This window comes from Homalodisca vitripennis, chromosome X (genome assembly GCF_021130785.1).
Source record: "Homalodisca vitripennis isolate AUS2020 chromosome X, UT_GWSS_2.1, whole genome shotgun sequence".
Taxonomy (NCBI): Eukaryota; Metazoa; Arthropoda; class Insecta; order Hemiptera; family Cicadellidae; genus Homalodisca; species Homalodisca vitripennis.
Genome location: NC_060215.1, coordinates 103,846,467 through 103,868,301, shown reverse-complemented (window position 1 = coordinate 103,868,301; position 21,835 = coordinate 103,846,467). Strand labels below are relative to the sequence as shown.

The 21,835-nt window shown below is 32.9% G+C and overlaps 1 protein-coding gene across 2 annotated transcripts in view; it reads right to left on the bottom strand.

Annotated features, from left to right (window-relative positions):
* LOC124369769 (Y+L amino acid transporter 2) overlaps positions 1-21,835 on the bottom strand; it is a 127,084-nt gene that overhangs the window by 69,936 nt on the left and 35,313 nt on the right. For both annotated transcript variants that reach the window (XM_046827852.1, XM_046827851.1), the window contains exons 4-6: positions 16,909-17,024; positions 12,861-12,989; positions 5,409-5,508 (exon numbers count right to left, since the gene is read on the bottom strand). In XM_046827852.1, coding sequence (XP_046683808.1) covers positions 5,409-5,508; positions 12,861-12,989; positions 16,909-17,024 — 345 coding nt within the window. The remainder of the gene's footprint in view (positions 1-5,408; positions 5,509-12,860; positions 12,990-16,908; positions 17,025-21,835) is intronic.

Genomic DNA, 21,835 nt, shown 5'->3' with positions numbered 1-21,835 from the left:
ACTCGGTCTAGGCGATCTTCAAAGAAGAATACAATTTTGTCACTGATAATACCGCACCAGGTATTTAGGGTCCAGTACCTTTGGTTGTCCACTTCTCGCATCCAGTGTGGGTTTTCAAACGCCCAGTATCTCATATTGTGACGGTTCACTTCTCCATTACTCCTAAACGTAGCCTCGTCACACCACAAAATGTTACGGTGAAAGTTTTGATTTTGTTGTAGTTTTTCTTGAGCCCACAAACAAAAGTTAACTCTACAAAGGTAGTCATCTCCATGCAGTTCTTGATGTAATGACATCCTATATCGATGCATTTTATGATCATGAACGATTCTTAAAACAGATCTTTGACTCATACCAGAATCAAGAGCTACTCTTCGTGTAGAATCATGCGGATTCAGTTCAAAGGCTGCCAAAACTTCGGATGTCCCTTCTCACGGGTCTAGCTAGTTCCTTTCCTTTGTTGTGGTCAGGTTGAACATGACCTGTTTCACGAACTCGACTAGCAAGTCTTTGAAAAACGTTCCTGGAGTGATGTTCGCGGTCTGGGTAACGTTGGATATAAGAAGAGCGGCAGGTGAGTAATTTTGGAAACATTCCCCTAACACCATAAGCATCTGGAATGCCTCCTCATTTGAGAACGGCATTTTAGAACAAACAAAACTTACACTATGTACTTTAAAAAAATTTAAATTAATATATACCTCTTACCATGTGGTCACAAGAACAACTGAATAGGGAGACGATAATAACAGAGATTAGATAAGAGACTAAGGAATTGGTTCCCAAGTTCTTCCAGGGGTAACTCGTGTATTTGGGATTGTTAAAACATGAACATCACGGTTAGATTGCTTTTGAAACATGTTACACTGATAGAAATCCAAATTAAACTTAAAAGTCCAACTAGTTTTCTATTTGTTTCATTGGGTTTTGATATTAATACAAACTAACTTAGTAAAATTATTAAAAAATCTATTTTTGTACTACAGTTTTGAAACAATTTGAGATAGAGACAAACTTTAAATGTAGAAAATGTTTATTTTTTAAAGACCTTTCTAATTATGTACAACACAACCTAGGGTGCTATTAGATTTTTTTTAGATTCAGGCTGTTAAGTATTTCAAAATTCTATGTATTTTTAAAATGTGTAAATTTTGGGGTAGGGTGGCATTTGATGATATTTTTCGATAAGCCGTCTCATCATTAGTTTTGAATAAAAATATCGTCTCTCTACATTTGTGCAGATAGTTGCAATAAATTTACCCACAAACCCATGATTTTTTACTGTTTTGGTGTACCCTGTACATAAGCGGCAAGATAGGTTCAAACTTTTTGCATCGAAATAATCAGTGAAGAAATACCTTTAAAATGAGGTATAACTCAACATACCTTTACATATGAAAATATTCCAAAAACCACCCCTAGCCCCCAAAAACTACCCTTTTGGGGAGTTTTAGAGATTTCAAAATAATTTCTCAAAATTCTTTGGGGTGGAAATAGGGGGGTTTAAGTTGTTACGAATAATCTACCTCGTTTGGTTTGGCCACTATACGTACTGTACGGGTGGTCTGCCTCACTCTGTATTGAGGGGTCCATTTTTTAAAGTTCTTTTCTATGGCAGTTTGACATCCTGTATGGTACCAGCTTTTACATAAAACTGTGCATTTTACACCTGAAAATTTGACTCCAATGCCAAAATTACCACATGCATACTTGTAAGCATTGTATTAACTAATAAGAATAACCAATGTGTTGTTAAATTTAAGTATAGGATAGTCAGTATGAATAAAGCACAAAATTCACAGTCAAACTTTTGGATATGCAATGAATAGCGAGCAGATGTCTGAGATCAGTTATCAGCAGACGCACTGTCAGTACTGGAGGTTAGTGCTCCCAGCTGCCTGACACACCTACTGTAGCTGTCTGCCACCTGGTGGTTTGCTGGTGTTGTGTTGGAAGTTGACGTATTTAACAGCAATGAATTGGCTGTGGCGTCACTTTTGATTTTGTGAATTTCAGTAATTGGTGTTAGTAAACATTTCTTAATGTGAGAGAGGATTAGTCCCTTTATTCTAAGAAAATAATATTCTTGTGTTCTACTAAGACTGAATTCCATAAAATATCTTCATTGTTCTAGGTTTCTTGTGATAAGCAGGTCAAAATATCAGCTACTTGCTTGATAAAAAGTTCTTGAAATAGATTGTTATTTTTGTGATTAATACTTCTCGATAACATTGTCAATTCTATGTTGGGTGAAACACTTTCAAATTTTGTAATTCCGTCTCCTTCACCAGATCAGGGAATCCATGTGGTCAACAGCATACATTCAAGTGAACTGTCAAACGATACCATTCAGTTATTTGAAACCGTTGCTGTAATGTACTAAAATTAAACAGAGAAAAGCTTATGATATATTCATGGACAGTATTGACTCTGGTATTGGTCAGTTATTCATTCTTTACATGCCTGGTGGCACAGGCAAAACTTTCCTCATTAATCTGCCACTGTTTATAATCAGAAACAAAAGGAACATAGCTATTGCCATTACATCCTCAGACATTGCAGCACTTGACGGACGAAGGCAGCTCACTCTGGCTTCAAGTTAACTCTCAATTTGAATTGTTCTGAGTCAACAATCAGTAACTTATATAAGCAGAGTGATGTGGCTTAGGTAGATGCTTCGAGAAACCAAAGTTATCATGTGTGATGAACACCCCACGGCTTACAAAGACAAAGTTTGAGGCAATTGACAGAACGCTTCAGGACATAAGAGGCCAAAACTCTCATGGGGTGGAATCATGTTGCTTTTGTCTGGTGATTGAAGTCAAGCACAAGAAACATGAGCCGATGATGTTAAGGCATGCTTCAAGTCATCCTACTTATAGCCTTAAGCCTTTAAGAGTGAACATGTATGTCCATCTCCAACATAGCTTGAGAGCAGAGGAGTTTTCAAGCTTATTGATCAATACTGATGACAGCAACCCAGAAGGAGTTAGAAAAACATTCCTGGTAACCTTTGTGATGTTGCGAGCGATTTAGTTGGTTTGATAGATAGAAAAAATCAAAACATTCAACAGCAGGCTGTTATGGATTGTGCTGAGGAAAAGGGCTATCCTCACTCCAAAAAGATTCCTAGAGGTATGTCGAACTGTGCAGACACAGAACCATTGCAACAAGTTTTGCGACAGCCGTTGAGAGGATCCAGCTAACAATTCCGTTGCAACGAAACGCCATTGATTAACTCTTTAAGGAGTGGGTGTAAACTCTACATAATGAGTAAGAACGTCATATGATGTATACTCTTATAGTGGCCCAAAGGAGTACAGACGTCAAATGACGTTTAGCCTCTATATTTCTGTTTTATCGTAAATGCATTGCCATTTCTGATTGCCTTTTAGTAGATTAGTCTGTAAAGTGGTTCCATCTATCGGTAACATACTTAACTTCCATTTTTTGTGCTCGGATTACTTGTAATCTGACTTTACCACCAGATCGCAGTAGCCACCTGGTAGAAGCCACTGACTCAAGGTCGCGTTGAGCGCACATCGCTTTGCTGTCAGAATATGCCGCCACATTATACTAGCCATTCCTTGTATACTGTATACTGTGGCCATATTTATCTTGTGAGAGTGACTTATATTTGTTGAACAACCATCTAGTTTGTTACTGTTGTCCAAATGGCATACAATATTGAACGAGTCTGCTGTAGTGAGGAAATAATACATTTGATTTAAAAAAAGTACTGAAATATTGATTTTTAGTACACTTAGCTCTTTTTTTATTAAGCTTTCAAATGAAAATAAACATTTTTTAAGAGATTTTAAAGATTTCAATTTTTTACTCCTTTTGGTAATTTTTTTGGATTTAATCCATTACTCATTTTAGCCTATCAAAAGAAGACGTCATATGACGTCCATACTCCTTAAAGGGTTAATGAAGAACTGATGACGAGGATATAACTGAAGTAGAATAAAAAATGTAGGTAGGTACATTTTTACAAGTGAAATAAACACATATTAGTGTAGGTATGTGCTTAATTTTAAAAATTTAATTAATTATTTTATGGCCTATTTAAAGGCTTTATATCTGTATTCATTGTCTAGTGGATACAAAATAAAGAGAATCATGAGGTGTGGGAATTTTCATACAGAAGCACCATGGCCGTAACTGTAAGCTCTCACACTAACTCATATATTCAACAATTCATAAAATGCATTATTTGTGTGAAACAAGATTCTCCATAAAAATCATTGTAAATGTTTAAAATCAAACTGAAATCTGAGATTATGTTAACAAAATCTGACTAAAATGCTAGAATTTACATCAAAATGTATTTCTTTAATGCCATTTAAATACATTTATCTTTTACTTAAAAATTAGCAATGATAGTTTGTTTCTTTTTGCATTCATCTACATAATCATTATTATTATTTAAAATAACAAAGGTGTAGTTTTATGCATGTAATTTATGATTTGTCAGTTTCTGTATAATATACTCACACCATTTCTTTTTGATATTCTTCTTACAGGTTTCATATGAAATGTAGCCTGAATACTTTGTAAACTCACAGTTATTGCAAACCACATCTAAAAATTTGTTGTTTTGAATATGATGTTTCATTCTATATATGTCTTCTTAAAAACTACAAGCTAGGAACTGTTTTATTAGACGTTTTATCCCAAATACCATGCGAAACCACAGCTTTTGTCTCTTTAAGTGCCACAAAGATTCCAATACAACCTTAATTTATGGGAGGAGACGATCTGTTGAAATCTTTATGACTAAAGAAATGCTTCTTAAGTTATATTTATATGAATTTTTTCTTTAATTATTAAGGTTACTGCTAGCTCCGAAAGTTTCAGCATTACTTTATATTTATAAACACATATTTTAAAACCATCTACATATAACAGTTTTATTTTTTCTTTATATAAAAAGGAACACATAGACTATAACCCCTTAAAGGCACTAGAGTCAAATGCGTTACACCTTAAATTAGGAAACTATATAAAAATACATAAAATATTATAATAGAGAAAGCATAAAATAAAATCAAACTAAACTAAATTTGTCTTTAGTTTACATTAGTTAAAAAAAACATGCTGTATCTGGGGCCAAAGTATTGTGTAGATTAGCATTTGAGATTTTTGTGTAAATTTCAGTCATTAGTGATTGCCAGATATAGTATGATGCAATACATATTGCATTATACTACTTCTTACTTCTTTGGCCACTAAAAGGGGCTGAATTACCTGTTGATTTTAGTACAATATAAAAACTGACAATAATCAATACTAAAGATTGCTTAAGAGCATATTAATGAACAAGACCTTATTTCCTTTTAATTCTATTATAATGTCTTTATTGATTGTTTGCAGTTTCTACAGCTAAAATTGTAATTGGTACGAACCAGCCAGAATAAGAAAATATGCCAGCATAAAAAGCAACTGCTATCTTTCCAGGTTCAGTATTGGAGCCCTCGAATGGTTGAGCAAACTTCTCCATCTTGTCTGAAACAATTTACCTCCAAGTATTATTACTGAAACAGCAAGTTATTCACAGAAATATGGTCAAGATAGGATTTTATTTTCTGTAAAGAGAAAGAGGATTGATTTTGTTAAAGTTTTTGAAATGTAAACATATAAACTGTTTATATGTAACTATAACTTTTACAAAATATGAATGAGTACGTAAGACAACTGAATTGATTTTCATGGATGCATTATTTTTTAAACCGACTAAGCTCAATATTGTGAAAATTAACAGGAAAAAAATGCACAGTGGACTGTTAACATTATTTTGGCCTAACTTTAACACATTATTCTAGTTTTAAAACCGTAAATACTTGCAGCAAAACATTTATCATAGGAACAATTCTGGTTACATCCTGAATACAAAACTAACGGTGCAATAGTTCAGCATAATATTTCAAGTGGTCACTGATAGGTACTCCATTTCGAATTAGATCTTATGTAAACAATAACTTAATATTTTACTTGGTTCAAGACAAATTCAAACCTTGCGCTTGTATTTCAGTGGTATTATCTTTTGAATTTTTAAATAACACTTTTGAGTGTGGATTCCATCATGTAACGAAATTACAAAATGCCTGTAAACTGTGGATTCATTATTTGACATTACAGATTTCACACCTAACTAACAATCATTCTAAACAGAATTATATCAACTCTATAGTTAATTATGCTTAAGCATCCCCAAGCAGGATTTGTAAAGAGAAAATTATCAACAAATCACATATTTAAAATGCAAAGCACTATTCAAGTCCTGAAAGTATAGGAAATTTGTTCAAACTATTTTTATATCTTAGAGAAATCATACAGGCCTAATACATTATTTAAGTATATAACATGGAAGAAATAAAAAAATTGGAATATATAATGCACTAATGGTATAATTATATACTAGTAAACATAATGTAGAGTGAAAATAAATGCTCACATATCAGATTTATAATCATATGTCCTAGATATTATGACCATTTGATGAAAGACTGGAGTTCAACAAAGATAATCTAACATTGCTCTAGATTGGAGTAGAGTGTGTGCCGCAGCACTTAGGGCCACCACTAAGCATCACACAAAACCATAGCTGACTCAATAAGAAAGGAAACTTTTAGATCTTGAGTATAATATCCATATTATGAATTACCAAAGAATATACCCTTGTAGTTGAGGCAAACGCCACAATGAAAGTTGTGCCACTTTAAAGTATCCCATACAAACAATCACATGTATGCTGTGGAGCTTACAGCAACCCTGAAATGAATCAATATTGTCTAACCAAGAACTAGAAGATCAGTCTTGCATTCAGACTCACTCAGATCTGTAATGGCAATGACACACCTAAATTCCAAGAACTTTCTAGTTCATAAAAGTTAGAATCAGGGACCTTGGCTGACATGACATTCGTGTATCTTGGATCTGGGCTCCTGGATATGTTGGCATCTACACAAATGAGCTCACTAATAATGCTGATAAATAAGCCTACAGTCTTATTGAGCACCATAATAACTCACACGTAAAACCGTTGATAAAGCCGTACGCATATAGGTAAACCACTTTATCTACAACGTACCTTGGCTGAAATCCTTTTAGATAATGAATCTGTCATCAGACAGGCTTTAACCTTTCTAGAAAGAGCTCATTACTTTCTAGAATCTAGACAATCCCGTAAGTTGACTGAGTTGGCCTTTTTACAGCTTACTAAAGTTTTTTTATTTAGTTTAATAGTTTACGGGAAGAGATCTTTTGTTAAGATTATTATTACTTAACTGTTTTGGTCTTACTGGTTAAGCCCTTCTACAGCTTATCCTATAATTATTTATTTATTGTTCTGTAATTTATCATGAAAACTTCCTTCATACTATATTTTCTTATTTATACTTACTTAAGTACTATAAATGGTTAATGAATTAGTGTTATGTAGGGGCGCTTTGGAGTTATGGTTGATTGTATTAGTCAGCGGCTGTTTTCCAATGTATTTGATCATAATGAAATTTTTCAATTTAACACCAACAGGTCTTCACTGGGGATAACTGAGACACTATCAACTAATATAATATTCACTTTACGATTAGGGTGCATAATTGAGTTTTGGTTAGTAGTTAAATATTGTTAAATAGTTATCAGTAATTCAAATAGTATATTACAATGCTATAGTAATAAAAAATTAATGGGTGTAATAGCGAGTGTTGTCTGAGCAGCTGATACTTAAGTGAAAGCACAACAATCTGATTAACACACTTCCAAATGAGACCACATCATACGTCTAAGCATGCTAAAAAAATATACTCGTACATATGGAAATCGGAAGAAACAGATTCAAAAATCAATTAATTAAGTAGAGTCAGTTAGATAAATTGATTCATCAAGTAGTCAATAAAAAATCCAATCCTTTATATTAAAATATTAGTACAAAGCTGAATACTGCTGTTAACAACTCATTTCAAATGACTTGAATAATTAAGTGTTCGCAAGATATTTATTAACACCTGCAAATAAAGTAGGTAGTGCGTGAACCTTGAGAAAATAATTTAAGAACATTAATTTACTTAATAATTATTAAATAAATGTGAAGCTGTTGTACTTACAGAAGTTAACTTATACATTTTAATGTGTAATCTACATTTGGTACTATGACACTATTCATTGTAACTATTTTACTATATGAATAAATATGTTTGAATAGAATAGAATTGAATTGAAATGTTCAGGCACTTTGTTGTATAGCGTAATAGCAGAATCTCAATTTGTTTATTAACTTGTTCTGTGAACTGGGTACTGTAGAAGATTAGTATGTAATGTTCTATAGTAATTAACCCTTTTAATGCTGATGTGCACCGCGAGTACACGTCACTAGGTTTTACGAAAAATGCTGACGTGCGCTGGGGGCACTCGTCCTGTTTTTGTTATATTGTAGTTTTAATTATTGACCAAATGCCACTAAACTTTGCATACTGTATCTAGATACTACTACTATTGATACAATCAAATCTTTTTTACTAAATGCTCAACATGTGATGACATATATCAGCTGTTTTCAACCTCATTTACGTCCAATCATTCAGTGAGCATCTTTGGTTGCTGTGGTAATACGTTGTTGCTAGGTTATGTTTTAATGGGAATTATTCGTGATTTTCTTTTGTTTATTTCAGTTTGCTTATATTATTATTAGTTTTGAGATTATTGTAAACAGATTTGACCATGAGTAAAAGAGGGGGATTCATACTTTGTGCTTTGTGCAAACACAAGTATTAAAAAATTTTAAATTATGTACCCTATATTGTAAATAATTAATTTAAATTTTATGTAACCTACTTTCTTTATTATTTCAACAAACAATTTTATACATTGGGCTAAACAACACGTGTAAATAAAGCGATTTTGAATGAAACTGACCAAAATATGTCTTATTGAATTTTACTGTAAAATGTGGACTTTACAAGGTTTTCGATAAAATGCTGTAACTTCTCTATTTTCCAAGGTAAGTTCTTCAAATTTGGTGTGCGTGTTAACAATTAAATATAGTACACTTGCCAGTAACTACTTTTTGGTTAAGGCTAATAATAAAGGTACTTTTATATGTTTAAACTCAATTTTTTTAAGTCTTTGTTTTTTTATTTTTTGTTTGTTACAAATATAAATTATATAAATTTGTAAACATTTTAATACTCATTTTTTAAACACTCCACATTATTACGTAAAAAACAACACCTCAATGGATAATTTCCTTCAATAAATAAAAAAGTTATACATTTTTTAAATAGTTGTCAAATTATGGAAAAAGGGCCTGGCATTCTTCGCATATACTTTTTGAAAACAGGCTGGCGTTTTTCGCATGGTCAATGAAAAAATGTCTGGCATTCAAAGGGTTAAAGTGATTTTACTGCATGAACAAAGATGGATTTTTCTTTATAAAGAGAAGTGTTTAAAACATGTTACATTGTAAATGCATGGAACTGTTAGAAATTTAGTTTTGTGAACAATGGGATTGCATGATTTAATGTAAGTATTTTGTTTTACTGTGATTTGTATAAATACTGATTTACTTTTAACTGAATACATCCACAAAATTATGTCATAGTTTAGTCTTAAATATACATATACATAATATACCATTCTGAGAGTATCAATGTCAACATCTTGTGATGAGTGAGCATCATAAGGTAAGCTTTACTCATATTTTGATTTAAATAAGAAATTTAATTTATAATCCACACTGAGACCCAAAAACCTGGTGCAAGACGGTAATTGCTTGAACAATCACTATTGCATCGAACCATTGTTGTGATTTGAGTTGAGATTCATAACTTATGTTTTATTAAACTTCAGTAGTAACCTATTTGCTGAAAGCCAAATTTTCATTGATGAAAGATTGTTGCACAGCTGCTGTCTGAGAGCCATCTTCTTTTCCTGAGTGATGAACACACTGGTCCCATCTAAGTTGGATTTTCAAAAATTTTAGTAATGTTAGTGACCTGAATGTATGTGTTTTCACCTTGCCTCACTGTTGTCAAGGTCAGTGTACCATCCCTCCCTATCACTACAAGGCATAACCCCTCTCCCATATCTTTTATAAGCAATCACTATCGTGACACATCTGTCTAAGTGAATACATACAACTTGCATGTAATAATTTTCTTCCTGCAGTAGATTTTACATTGTATTTGTGTTTGTTACATTATATTAATGCAGTAATTAAATATTTAGTACACAGAGCATTTAACATGTTTTTATGAAGAAGGTTTTTTACTATATAAATATCATGGAATTAAAATAATAGATTTTTGCCCTTTAAAAACTTTTAATTTGAATATTACTAACCAAACCCTTAATTATCCACGTTCTACTGTACACATTAAAAAAAAATCAAACTGTTGTACTAAAAGTGTTGTATTCTATACCGTATTGTTCAGATTTGTTTATACCTATTAATTATAATATCTAATAAAAATATGAGTACTATTTAAAAAACTTTGACATGAAATTGCAGTTTTCTTCCATTTATAAATTTAATTTAACACGTTCAATGCGGTTACGGTAGATCTACTGCACGGCTGCCTCGCGCCAGGCGCGCATGACGTAGATCTACTGCACAGCGCCATTGTTTAGAAACCCAGTCAGTGTGCTCTCAGCACTCGTCGTGTATGGTTGTCCGTTTTGCCGCTCGTGGGGATATACTTTTCCCGCGTTTTTGTGGTCGCCGTTCTCAGTTAGCGTTTTGTGGTTAGTTTTTTAGACTACTTCAAATTTTAATACCGTTTTTGTTGTGTGTTTAGTGTTATTCTTATAATACAATAGACCATGGATTTGCCTCCTGGAACTAGTGGAATCCAGAATAGACGTCAGGTTTGTGGCTAATAGTGATTCTGATTATGAAGACGACCCTGGTGTCCCTGGTTATGCTCGACGATGAACAATACGAGACTGATGAGTCAGAGGTCGAAGACCCAGACTATGACGTAAGACCACCACAATGGAGTCCTCAAACTATAGGTATGAAAGATGTACCGTTTACAAAAGAGGAAAAGTTTTTAGTCCCCTTTGCCTAATGAGAATTACCCCAATCAATTTTTTCTTGTTGCTTGGTGGATGTGATTTTTTGGAGGGCATTTGTGGCTACTACGAATAGATACGCGTTTGGAGTTATTCTGTGGACCCTACTACAACCCCAGGCTCACGAATCCATAAATGGAAAGACATTTACCGTGGAGGATCTCAAATGTTTTATTGGCCTATTGCTGCACATGGGAATATTACAATTACCCCGAATACAAGACTATTGGAAAACTTGTAAGCTGTTTTCAACGTGCTTCCCCAAATTCATGGCCAGGGACAAATTCATGCTTATTTTGCGATGCATTAATTTTGAAAGGTACCCTAACCCCAAACAACAGAGCTTCTAAAGTACAGTTTCTAATTGACTACTTCAACAATAAAAATGGACTCAATTTATTATCCTCAAAAAAAAGTTGTGCATTGACGAGGGAATGGTTTTATGGAGGGGACGGTTGTACTTTAGGCAATATATAAAAGGGAAACGCCATAAGTACGGCATCAAACTGTACAGTTTGTGTGACCCCCATGGCCTAATACTTCGTTTTTTTTATGTATTGCGGAGTTTTTAGATGATTAACGGTGGTAAGGGGCATGCAGCCAATGTTGTATTGAAGCTGATGCAAGGGAAACTCAATTGTGGCCACAGTTTATTTATGGATAATTATTATAATAGTTTTTACTCTTGCCTCAAGCCTGCTCCGTAGGAATACATATTGCACTGGAACTCTTCGGCTGGACAGAAAATACGTATCTCCTGAAGTCAAAATCGGCAACCCTGAAAAAGGGTGAAACCATCGCCCGCTACGCCGAAAGTGTTGTTGTCGCCAAATGGAAAGACAAACGCGTTGTCTCTTACATATCCACTGAATTTGAAAATGATATGGTGAATTCAATTAATCGAGGTGGTTTGGAGAGACTAAAACCACTACCAATTGTTCAATACAACCATTTTATGAAAGGCGTGGACCGCAGTGACCAAATGATGTCATATTATCCTTGCGAAAGGAAAACACTGCGGTGGTATAAAAAGATTTTTGTCCACGTAATTCAGATTGATGTTAGTGAATGCACACTATCTCTATAACGAAGTTCGCACATCAAGTGGAGAAAACAAAATGCCATTGTACGACTTCCGTCTGGAGGTTATTGACAAGCTACTCCCGGACGTTCCCGAGCCTCCTCGACCTCTGAAGCGCCGCCGCGTCCCCCATGTACCCTCACGGATTACAGAAAAAGTGGCTTGTGGAAGAGAAGTAAACAAAAGAGGTGCAGAGTTTTGCTATGCAAATGGCAGAAAGAAATACGTGATGTGGCAGTGTTTTAGAATGTGATGGACAGCCTGGGTTGTGTGTCCCACATTGTTTTGACCAATTCCATGACTAATGAAGCGTACCTTGGGGAGGATGGTTGGGTTGTAAATAGTAGTTTTTAGTGTTTTTTATCAATATATTTTTAGTTTATACTAAGTGATTTGTTCCCAGTATTATTATAAACAATCGTTAGTGGTCTGTTTTTCAAAAACAATAAGGAAAACGGTGCACGCTTCGAAGAGAGACTGGCCCCAGGAGCGTGTGCGGGTAGGATCTACTGCACGTTTTCAAAAATGGCGAAATTCGGCTCTTTTGGTGTTTGATGACCTTTCTGTACCAACCCGTGTCACAACAACTAAATTGGTAAGTGAATACTAATAAAAAAAAAATTAGCCTCTAGCAACATACATTACTTAATTTTTAGCAGCGAACGTGTTAATAAGTACTAATTTTAATGAATTATATAATCCTTACCTATAAAGATCATGTAGACAATTCCCATGATGATAATGATACTGAGAGCAAAGATCTTGCCAAACATGAAGGTGTTCTGGATCTTGGTAGTCAGTTTCACATCATAGCAGTTCAGGAAAGTAAAAAAACCTGGAAACAAATACTACAATTAGACATTACATTAAAGGAGTGAGTCGTTTGTTTTACTTTTAGGCATTCTCAAATAAGGAGATTCTAAAATTAGTTTCTTTATTATATGCCTGGTGAATTCACAAAATTGACATTGACATAGCTTTTAAAATATTTGTATTGTCTGCACCATGATGTCAACAAATGCCTTTAGTGAAAGGATATTTTAAAAACAGTGAAAAATAACTCCATAATTCAACCACAGATGCCAGATTATCAAACTTAACTAATTTCAACATGCACAAGTTTGCAATATTGAACTTTATTAATTATAGTATTTTATAGTATTGTATTGTATTTTATTAATTATTAGAACCAAATCAAAATTAATTGAAGGAATAACTCATTTAAATCCTATTATAATATAGAACTGTATACAATAGGTCAAACATTTATTGTAATTCCTCAAGAAAAGATATGGTAAAAAGTAACTATGTTGCTAGGACAGTTTATTTAGGAGGGAAGGGAGAAGTCAAATGGTTTGCATAGTAGTTCTCTTTGTTAACAACATCTCAATAGAAATGATAGGGATGTTTGCTAATCCTATTTGCTTGTGGTTGGAAGCGTGTTGGAGCCAATCATGGGCAGCGGTAATGACGTAATAGGATCTTAAGGATACTTATACCCAGCTTGAGATTTTTTTATATTTTTAAATTTTTTTGTGGCCAGATCAATTTATTGTAGTTACGTCTGCATATAGTTTATTTTTATTTGAGAGTTTTTTCCGACTAGATCTGTGTGTGATATTGCAGATTATTAAATATACGAGGGTGTGAATTCAGAAGGAGCCACTGACCTACGAGGTGTGTTCAGAAAGTAAGTATCATAAAAAAAGCAAGTAAAACATTTTTTTGGCACAATTTTATTTCTACATGAATGCCCAAATCTTAAACTATTTTTTGACACAGTTTACACTGATATTCAAACACTTGTCATAGCGAATGATCAATTTGTCTATACCCTCTTCGTAGAAGATTCCCGCTAACGAATTTAGCCATGAATCCATGGCAGTTCATTCTCAGTTTCTAAGAATTGACCACCTAGCTTGCGCTTCATGTGCAGGAACAAGTGGTAGTCAGGCGGTGCCAAGTCCGGACTGTAGGGCAGGTGATCGAACTGCTCCCAACGAAATTGTCAAACAAATGTTTGGGTGTCACCAGCGGTATGGGGCCGAGCATTTTCATGGAGAAACACAATTCCGTTACTGAGCATTCCTCTCCATTTGTTTTGAATTGCTAGCCTTAGTTTTCTTAAGGTTTTGCAATACCTAGCCGCATTAATGGTTTCACCTCTTGGGAGAAAATCTATCACCAAAACACCTTTCTGATCCCAAAAGACAGTGCACACTATTTTTTGTGCAGATACTGTAGTCTTGAAATTTGGTTTCTTCAGCAAAAGCGTGTGTCTCCAGTCCATTGACTGCTTTTTGGATTCCGGTGTGACATGACGAACCCAAGTTTCATCACCTGTCACAATTTCGTTTAAAAAATCTTCACCATCATCACTGTACCGTGTGAGAAAAGTCAAAGCACTTCTGAGTCTCTTGGTTTTGAGCACTGAGCATTTTTGGAACCCATTGTAAACACAGCTTGCGATAACCTAAGCGGTCTGTAACAATTTCATACAAAAGAGTGCATGAAATTTGTTGGAAATCGTCAGATAGCGTTGTCATAGTGAAACGTCTGTTCTCTTAGATTTTTTCATCAACTGCCCTTACCAGATCATAGGTGATGAAAGAAGGCCAACCGCTTCGATTCTCATCATGCACATTTGTTCCACCGCCATTGAACATTCTAACCCACTTTCTCACCATTCCTTTACTCATCATGTCTACCCCGTAAAAATTTCGAAGTTGACGATAAATTTCAGCCGGTTTCACATTCCTTGAATTCAAAAATCTTTTACAAAACGAATCTCACAATCAGCGGGATCACTAATTGTCTCAAATATTTTAAACGTTCAGAGAAAACTGAAAACACAATGTAGAACAAGTAAAATGGCGTGAGTCAATAGCCAGTGAGCAAGGACGACTCTCTATCTGGCTTTATGGTACCCTTCTCTGAGGTGAGTCTAGTGGAGGTAAAGAAGTTTTCCTGTGCCAGAAGAAGGCTATAAATGTAATTTTTAACTCCGTTATAATGATACTTCTAACAACATTTCATAGAACACATATACTTACACTTCCCTCTATTTTTCTCTTACAAATTTTAATGTATATAAAAGAAAATCTAGAACCTTTTTATTTTAAAAGCTCAATCCACAATCATTATACCAGAAACCAAGACAACAAATCAGAAGTTTGGTAGGCCGTCAAAAACACAAAATACATATCTGTATTTGGGCATCACACTCTTTAATAAGTTACCATTAGTTGTAAGAGACATTTCTTGTAAAAATTTTAAAACATCTGTGTCTTAATGGTTAAAACAAAAGGCTTTTTATTCTATTGAAGAAATATAATACTGTACTGTAAGAGATTGTATTTTCGTGTAATCTCTGCTCTGTTCTTTGTGGCTTCTTATTATTAGATAATTTTATAAGCTTTATTCTTGTAGGCCACTGTTTAAATTTGTGGGTTTATAATTAAATTTAATCTATATTTTAATGTATGTTTTTAGACATATTTAACAAACTATGACTTTGTCAATACATTTTTTATGTAGGATGGCAATAAAAGATTCTTGAATAATGCTCATGCGCAAAACACTGATTGCAGCGCTACGAAAAGGGGTGAAACCAACAGAAATTTTGCGGCAATTATGGGCACAGTTCGATTACAATACTATGTCATGTATCAGTGTGTTTGCTTGGCAAAAAGAATTTTCTGAAGGCAAATTGAAGTGAAAAGGCCGAGGACGAGGTCACGATCATCACCAAGGACAAGTGTAACCGAGGTCAACATTGAGGCAGTCCAAAATCTCATTTAAGAAAATCTGTACATAACTCTGTTTGAAATCACAATGGACAATATTATTGTGATGTACTGGATGCCGCAAAGTTATCATTTCGAAGGAAAGAAAGCAGCAATAGGCTAGAAGTGTCATTCTCTGCACAACGTCAGGCCACACACAGTTATACCACAAGACAATAAAATTGATTGCATGCCCTCATGAGAAATGGTCAAATATAATAAAACAACAGTTATCACAGCTTCTTACAATCCTGCGCACAAGTGGGTCACACAAGATTGTTGCAACACAATTTGCATGTTGCAACACAATTTGCATGTTTCAACAAGCAGGTGTCTGCCATTGTAAATTAACAAAATTTGTTTAAAAGACAAAATTTGTCTATGTTAAAAGTTATAGTTTTGAATAATGGTGTGCAAAATTACATGCCCAAGAAAATAATAACTTTATAAGCTCCATAACATGACCAATTTTTTGAACCACCCAATCCAGAATAAAAATTAGAATGGTAATTTGATAAAAACTTTTACTTCTATAATTCTTCTAAAACTAAACACTTGAAAACACTATACTTGTAATTATTTTTTATACAAATTAGGTCTTAATCAGATGAGAAGTTTCCAAGTTATGAATGTTCAAAGATGAAGTTTGGTTAAAAACCACCAAGCGGATTCCCTCTAGAATAATATCTGTTGATATACACAAACCTATGTACATTACGATGTACCACCCTCATTTAGACAACCTCATAATGGCATGATTCGTTTCAGATTTCCAAGGTACTAATTCAACAGGGTTTAATATAATGTCAATCATATTACTTAAAATTCAAGAGTTCAAACATTTTATAGTACTTAAAATTTCAAAATTTCAATCCTTGACTCCAAATAGTTGGGAAAATATCATGATTGAAAAATTTCATGGATTTACAAATATATACTGGGAAATCATTTGAACATGAGATAACTCACAAATGACAACTGCAGCTATACATCTGACAGAGAAGTCTGGCAATTCACACTCAGGGAAGAATGGCTGAATAACATACTTGGCGAATGTGAGTCCCATGATAGCGTTTGTTGTTGGCCTGAAAGAAAAAACAATTCATCAATGTCTGGATGTGTAAGAGAATAGTTACACATATGAATATTATCTATTAATATGTGTAAAGGAAGTTGTAAGTACATGTGTATGGAACATATTGAGAACTGTGAGTGCAGGGACTATGATGCCAAAGTTTAAATGGTAGAAGAAGGTTCAGGCTCTGACTGAACATTTTAATACTTAACTCAAGAAATTTTATTTTGTGATAATGAAAACATTTTGTTATTTATTATCTGTATGTAAATATACATGTAAAGTCTTGAATAGGAATTATGGAAAGTTATTGTTATTAGTACTCATTTAGTCATAAATGAGTACTAGAAATACGAGATGAAAACTGACATGCTTGTAAGACATTATTTTTACAATACTAATTTTCCCAGGTGGAACATAATTTTAACAATCTTTTATATTATTATGCTTTTTACTTTCTTTAATATGGTATTAATGCTTATCATTTTCATTATCAAGAAACCACCCTAGAAGTGCTCAAGTGATGCAGTTCGAGCATCTGTAATTAAGGTTAGTTGAATAACATAATTGTAAGACATTTGTAAATTTTATGTAATACTGGCATTTGTTGTTACGTATTCATCACGTGGTTATTTTCAATTATAACTTGAAACCGGTTACTACAGAAGAAATACTGACTGTAATAAAATTAATAAAAAATAACATGACTCCTGATTGGAATGAAAAACCTATGTTTTTGATAAAGCAGGTATCTAACATTATAGCACCTCATTTGGCCTACATTTTTAATCATTGTCTATCTTTTGGGATTTTTCCGGAACTATTGAAGTATTCAATTACAACGCCAATTTTAAAAAAAAACCCGGTCTCTCCGATTTGGAAAACTTTTGGCCGATTTCAGTTCTCCCAGTTTTTTCAATCTCTTAGAACGAATAATATTAAACCGTCTTCTACATGTCCTAAAAAGATTTAATGTAATAAATTAACAACAATTTCATTTCACTAAAAACTTATCAACAGCTGATGCTATAATGCGTTTAACACATTTATTATATAGAAGATTTTATAAGAAACTAACATCGGCTGCAATTTCATGTGATTTATCAAAAGCGTTTGACTGCATGAACAGAGAAATTCTCTTACAAAAGATGAAACTATACAGTATTCAAGGACTTGTTTTAAATCTTTTCAGATCATATTTCACTCATCGTTTGAAAAAAGTTAAAATCAAGGGAAGTTGGTAATTTTCACATTTCTGAAAGGAAACTTAGCAAAATTGGCTGTCCACAAGATTCTTTATTAGGACCCAGTTTATTATTCATTTATATCTCTGACTTGCTCAAAAATGTATGCTTCAATGCAACTACATGGAATATAATTCAACATGCAGATGAGACTTCTGCTGTAATAACAGCAAGTGACCGATGACTCCTTAACTGAGGTTATTGAATGTATAAAATGTCTGAATTATTGGTTTACAATTAATGGATTAAAAACGAATGGAGAAAAACACAACTGCTTTCATTATCAAGAACATCTTAGAAACATCAATATTGAAATTTCTTGGCACATCAATCGATTTCAAATTAAAATTTTGGAACCATACCGAACAAATAGCAAAAAACTTAATCCTGCATGCTTTATTCTAAAAATATTGTCAAACTGAGTGGATTCTTGTATAATAAGATGTGAATATTATGACACTTTCCACTATGTAATGACTTACGGTTTTATAATCTGGGGTGGCTCAATACAGTAGTTTTAATAGAGTATTTGCTTTACAGAAAAGAGCATTAAGAATTTTATATGATAAACCATTTGATGAATATTGTAAACTATTATTTAGATCCAAAAATATATTAACTCTGCCTTGTCAGTATATTCAAGACATTTGTAAATTTTATGTTAAGAACAAGATTAGGTTTTCAAGAAATTCAACTAGTTCATATAAAACAAGAAGACATTTTTAAAACAATTCCCTTACATAATACTTCCAAAATTGAACATTCAGCTTATTTTATAACATGTACACAGTAATTAATAAAATTTTAAAACTAAATAAGAATGTTGAAATAAACATAAAAAGCATAAAGAACATCAAACGGATACTAATAAACAAAACCAATTATTCTGTTAAATTTTTTGTGATGCTACTTTTTTATAAATTGACATCATTCAGTTTTGCCATCCAATAGTTGGATTTCTCTTAAAACTTATGATTTATTTTAAACAGTTCGAACAAGATTACGATTACAAACTAATCCATAAGCTAATGATAATTCTCTATGTACTGCATTGTATCCAAATGGAAAATAAAGATGTGATTGATTGCTTGTTTTAGATGAATAAACTTTTCATAAGAACTGTGAGGTAGTTTTGTCTTTCATTACAAAACATACACAAAACCATAAACACACACACACTCAAAATCACAAAAAATTACATACACACCAGATATTTAATTAAAAAACGTTTATAAAAGCTTCACAAAATTGGCATTTGTTGAAAAAGCGAACAATAAAACAATAGTGGAATCACTTTATGTGCACATGGACAGTACAACTCTAGCCACAATTTGTAGATAGTTAAAAAAATCAAGTAAAATATTGGAAATTATTGGACACGGGTTTCTTTAAGATAAACCATGTCATTTTAAAGTGAACTTGCTCTTGAGCGGTTTTGTTTAAAAAGAAAATTAATACTTACTGAGATACAGGGTTGGGAAAAAGGTATTCATAAACTTATGAGATAAGTTTAGTTAGATAAACAAGGCAAAGATCAGTTCAGATCACTTCACATATCAGTCCTTATCTCAAGACCCTTCTTATCTGATTTAGAAAATAGATACAAATGTGAAAATAATTTGAAATATTTAAATTTTGCACCTTATTGTGAAATTGTTTTAAAATAAACAATGTAATAATGATATGGGTTATTTCCTGATCACTTTAAAATACAATTTATTTAAAATGAAAATAATAAACTCTTGGAAAAAATTAAGATGTTAGAGGAACAAAATGAAGCAATTATTTATCAAGCTGAAGATAGAGGAAGGACACTAGCAACAGTGGATTCACACCACCTTGGTTTATGAAAGTAAGAACAGTAAAGTTTCAAAGTGCGCAAGGAATACAAGTGTATCACAGATTGTAACCTGCTCACAAATTACTTTTGAAATATGCAATACATTTGACATATTTGGCTTTAAAGAAGATCAAGCAAGTATGCATCATGATGAGGAATGATCTGATAGAAAAGAATCAATGAAACATAAAAAGAATGTTGTTATTAGCTGACAGTCATAGAAGAGATTTAGCATGGAACCTATACCAACATGTAAATAAATATGAGGCCCATGGTTTTATCGCGTCAGAAGGTTGTGCTGCTCAAGTTTTGAATCCCCATAACATTGAAGGGGAACACGAAGGGTCAATAACTAGTTAAATATATTGTGATGGACTTGAAACTATAATTTTGGTGGAGGCAAGCAAGGTGGATAGACAACTTCATACTCTGTAAAACTCTGATTGGAAAACAACGGATTATAGTTAGAGCATCTGTAATTAAGGTTAGTTGAATAACATAATTTTTAGATCAAAATAGATCATTGTAGGAATAATAATTACTTAAATTACAGCATCCAACTGAGAAAACATTTTTAAAAAGATGAAAATAATTTAAAAAATTAATTCAGTAAGAACCTACAGTAAATATAGGAGTTCAAAACGCTGTAACGCAACAAAATGTAATAAAAATTTGTATTTGGCGCCATTTCTCAACCATCTACAACACAACAAACGAAACTTTAAATATACAAAAATTTGGTTTTTAAGCTATTGATGGGTTTAATAAAAGTATTACTTTGCTATTTGAATTTTTTAAGTTTTACAAGTTTGAAATATCCTAAATTTGAACTATATTTAATAATTGGAAATGTTAAAAAAAAGTGACAACTGTAATTTATTTTTGAAAGAGTACTTCTTTGGTAACCTTGAAAAAAAATTTAGATCTGCTAAAATTTTTAACAATGTAACAGTTAAAAAAGACCGGTGAAACCATACAACTTTGACATTTTAACTTTGACATTTTGGACCACCCTGTATACAAGAAGCGAAATAAATTAAACCTTTTTTTAACAAAATGATCAGTGAATAAGAGACATTTAAAATGAGATATGGATCGACCTACCTTATCATTTGAAAATCTTTATATAATAAATGACCCCTCCCCCCCAAAAGTGATATTTTGGAGTATTTTGTGGGTATTATTTTCCCAAATTCTTTGGAGTTGAAATATAAAGATTTTTGTAAACACGAAGAAGGTAGTTTTCATGGTTCACCAGCTATATTATAGAAGGGTGGTGTGACTCATATTGTATAAAAGCTTAACCCTAGAAATGCATGCATTTTAGCCGTAATTGGCACAGCTTTTTAACCCCTTGTGCAGTCTTAAAAAAGTATCTGCAAATCCAGTAACTAGCAAAACATAAATTGTTATATATTATTTTATTCAGAAAAAATGCAGTATACTGTCAAACAAATGAAAATTGGATTTACATTTACATTCATGGATGTGTGGTGCTCCGTAGTTGAAACTTTTATTTTCTAATAATCCACTCAATAATGCAACATAGGTGGAGTTAATGTGGTAAATTAATCACAAATTTTTAAAATCTGTCCAAATTAAAAAACAAATAACAGAACAAATTGGCAATATCAGTATGAAGACTTTTAAAATCTGCCATAATGAAATTTTAAAATTCTTCAACTTTCTGATAGATTTTGTCAGTGTGTGTATTAAAACAATGGAGTCTGTAATAAA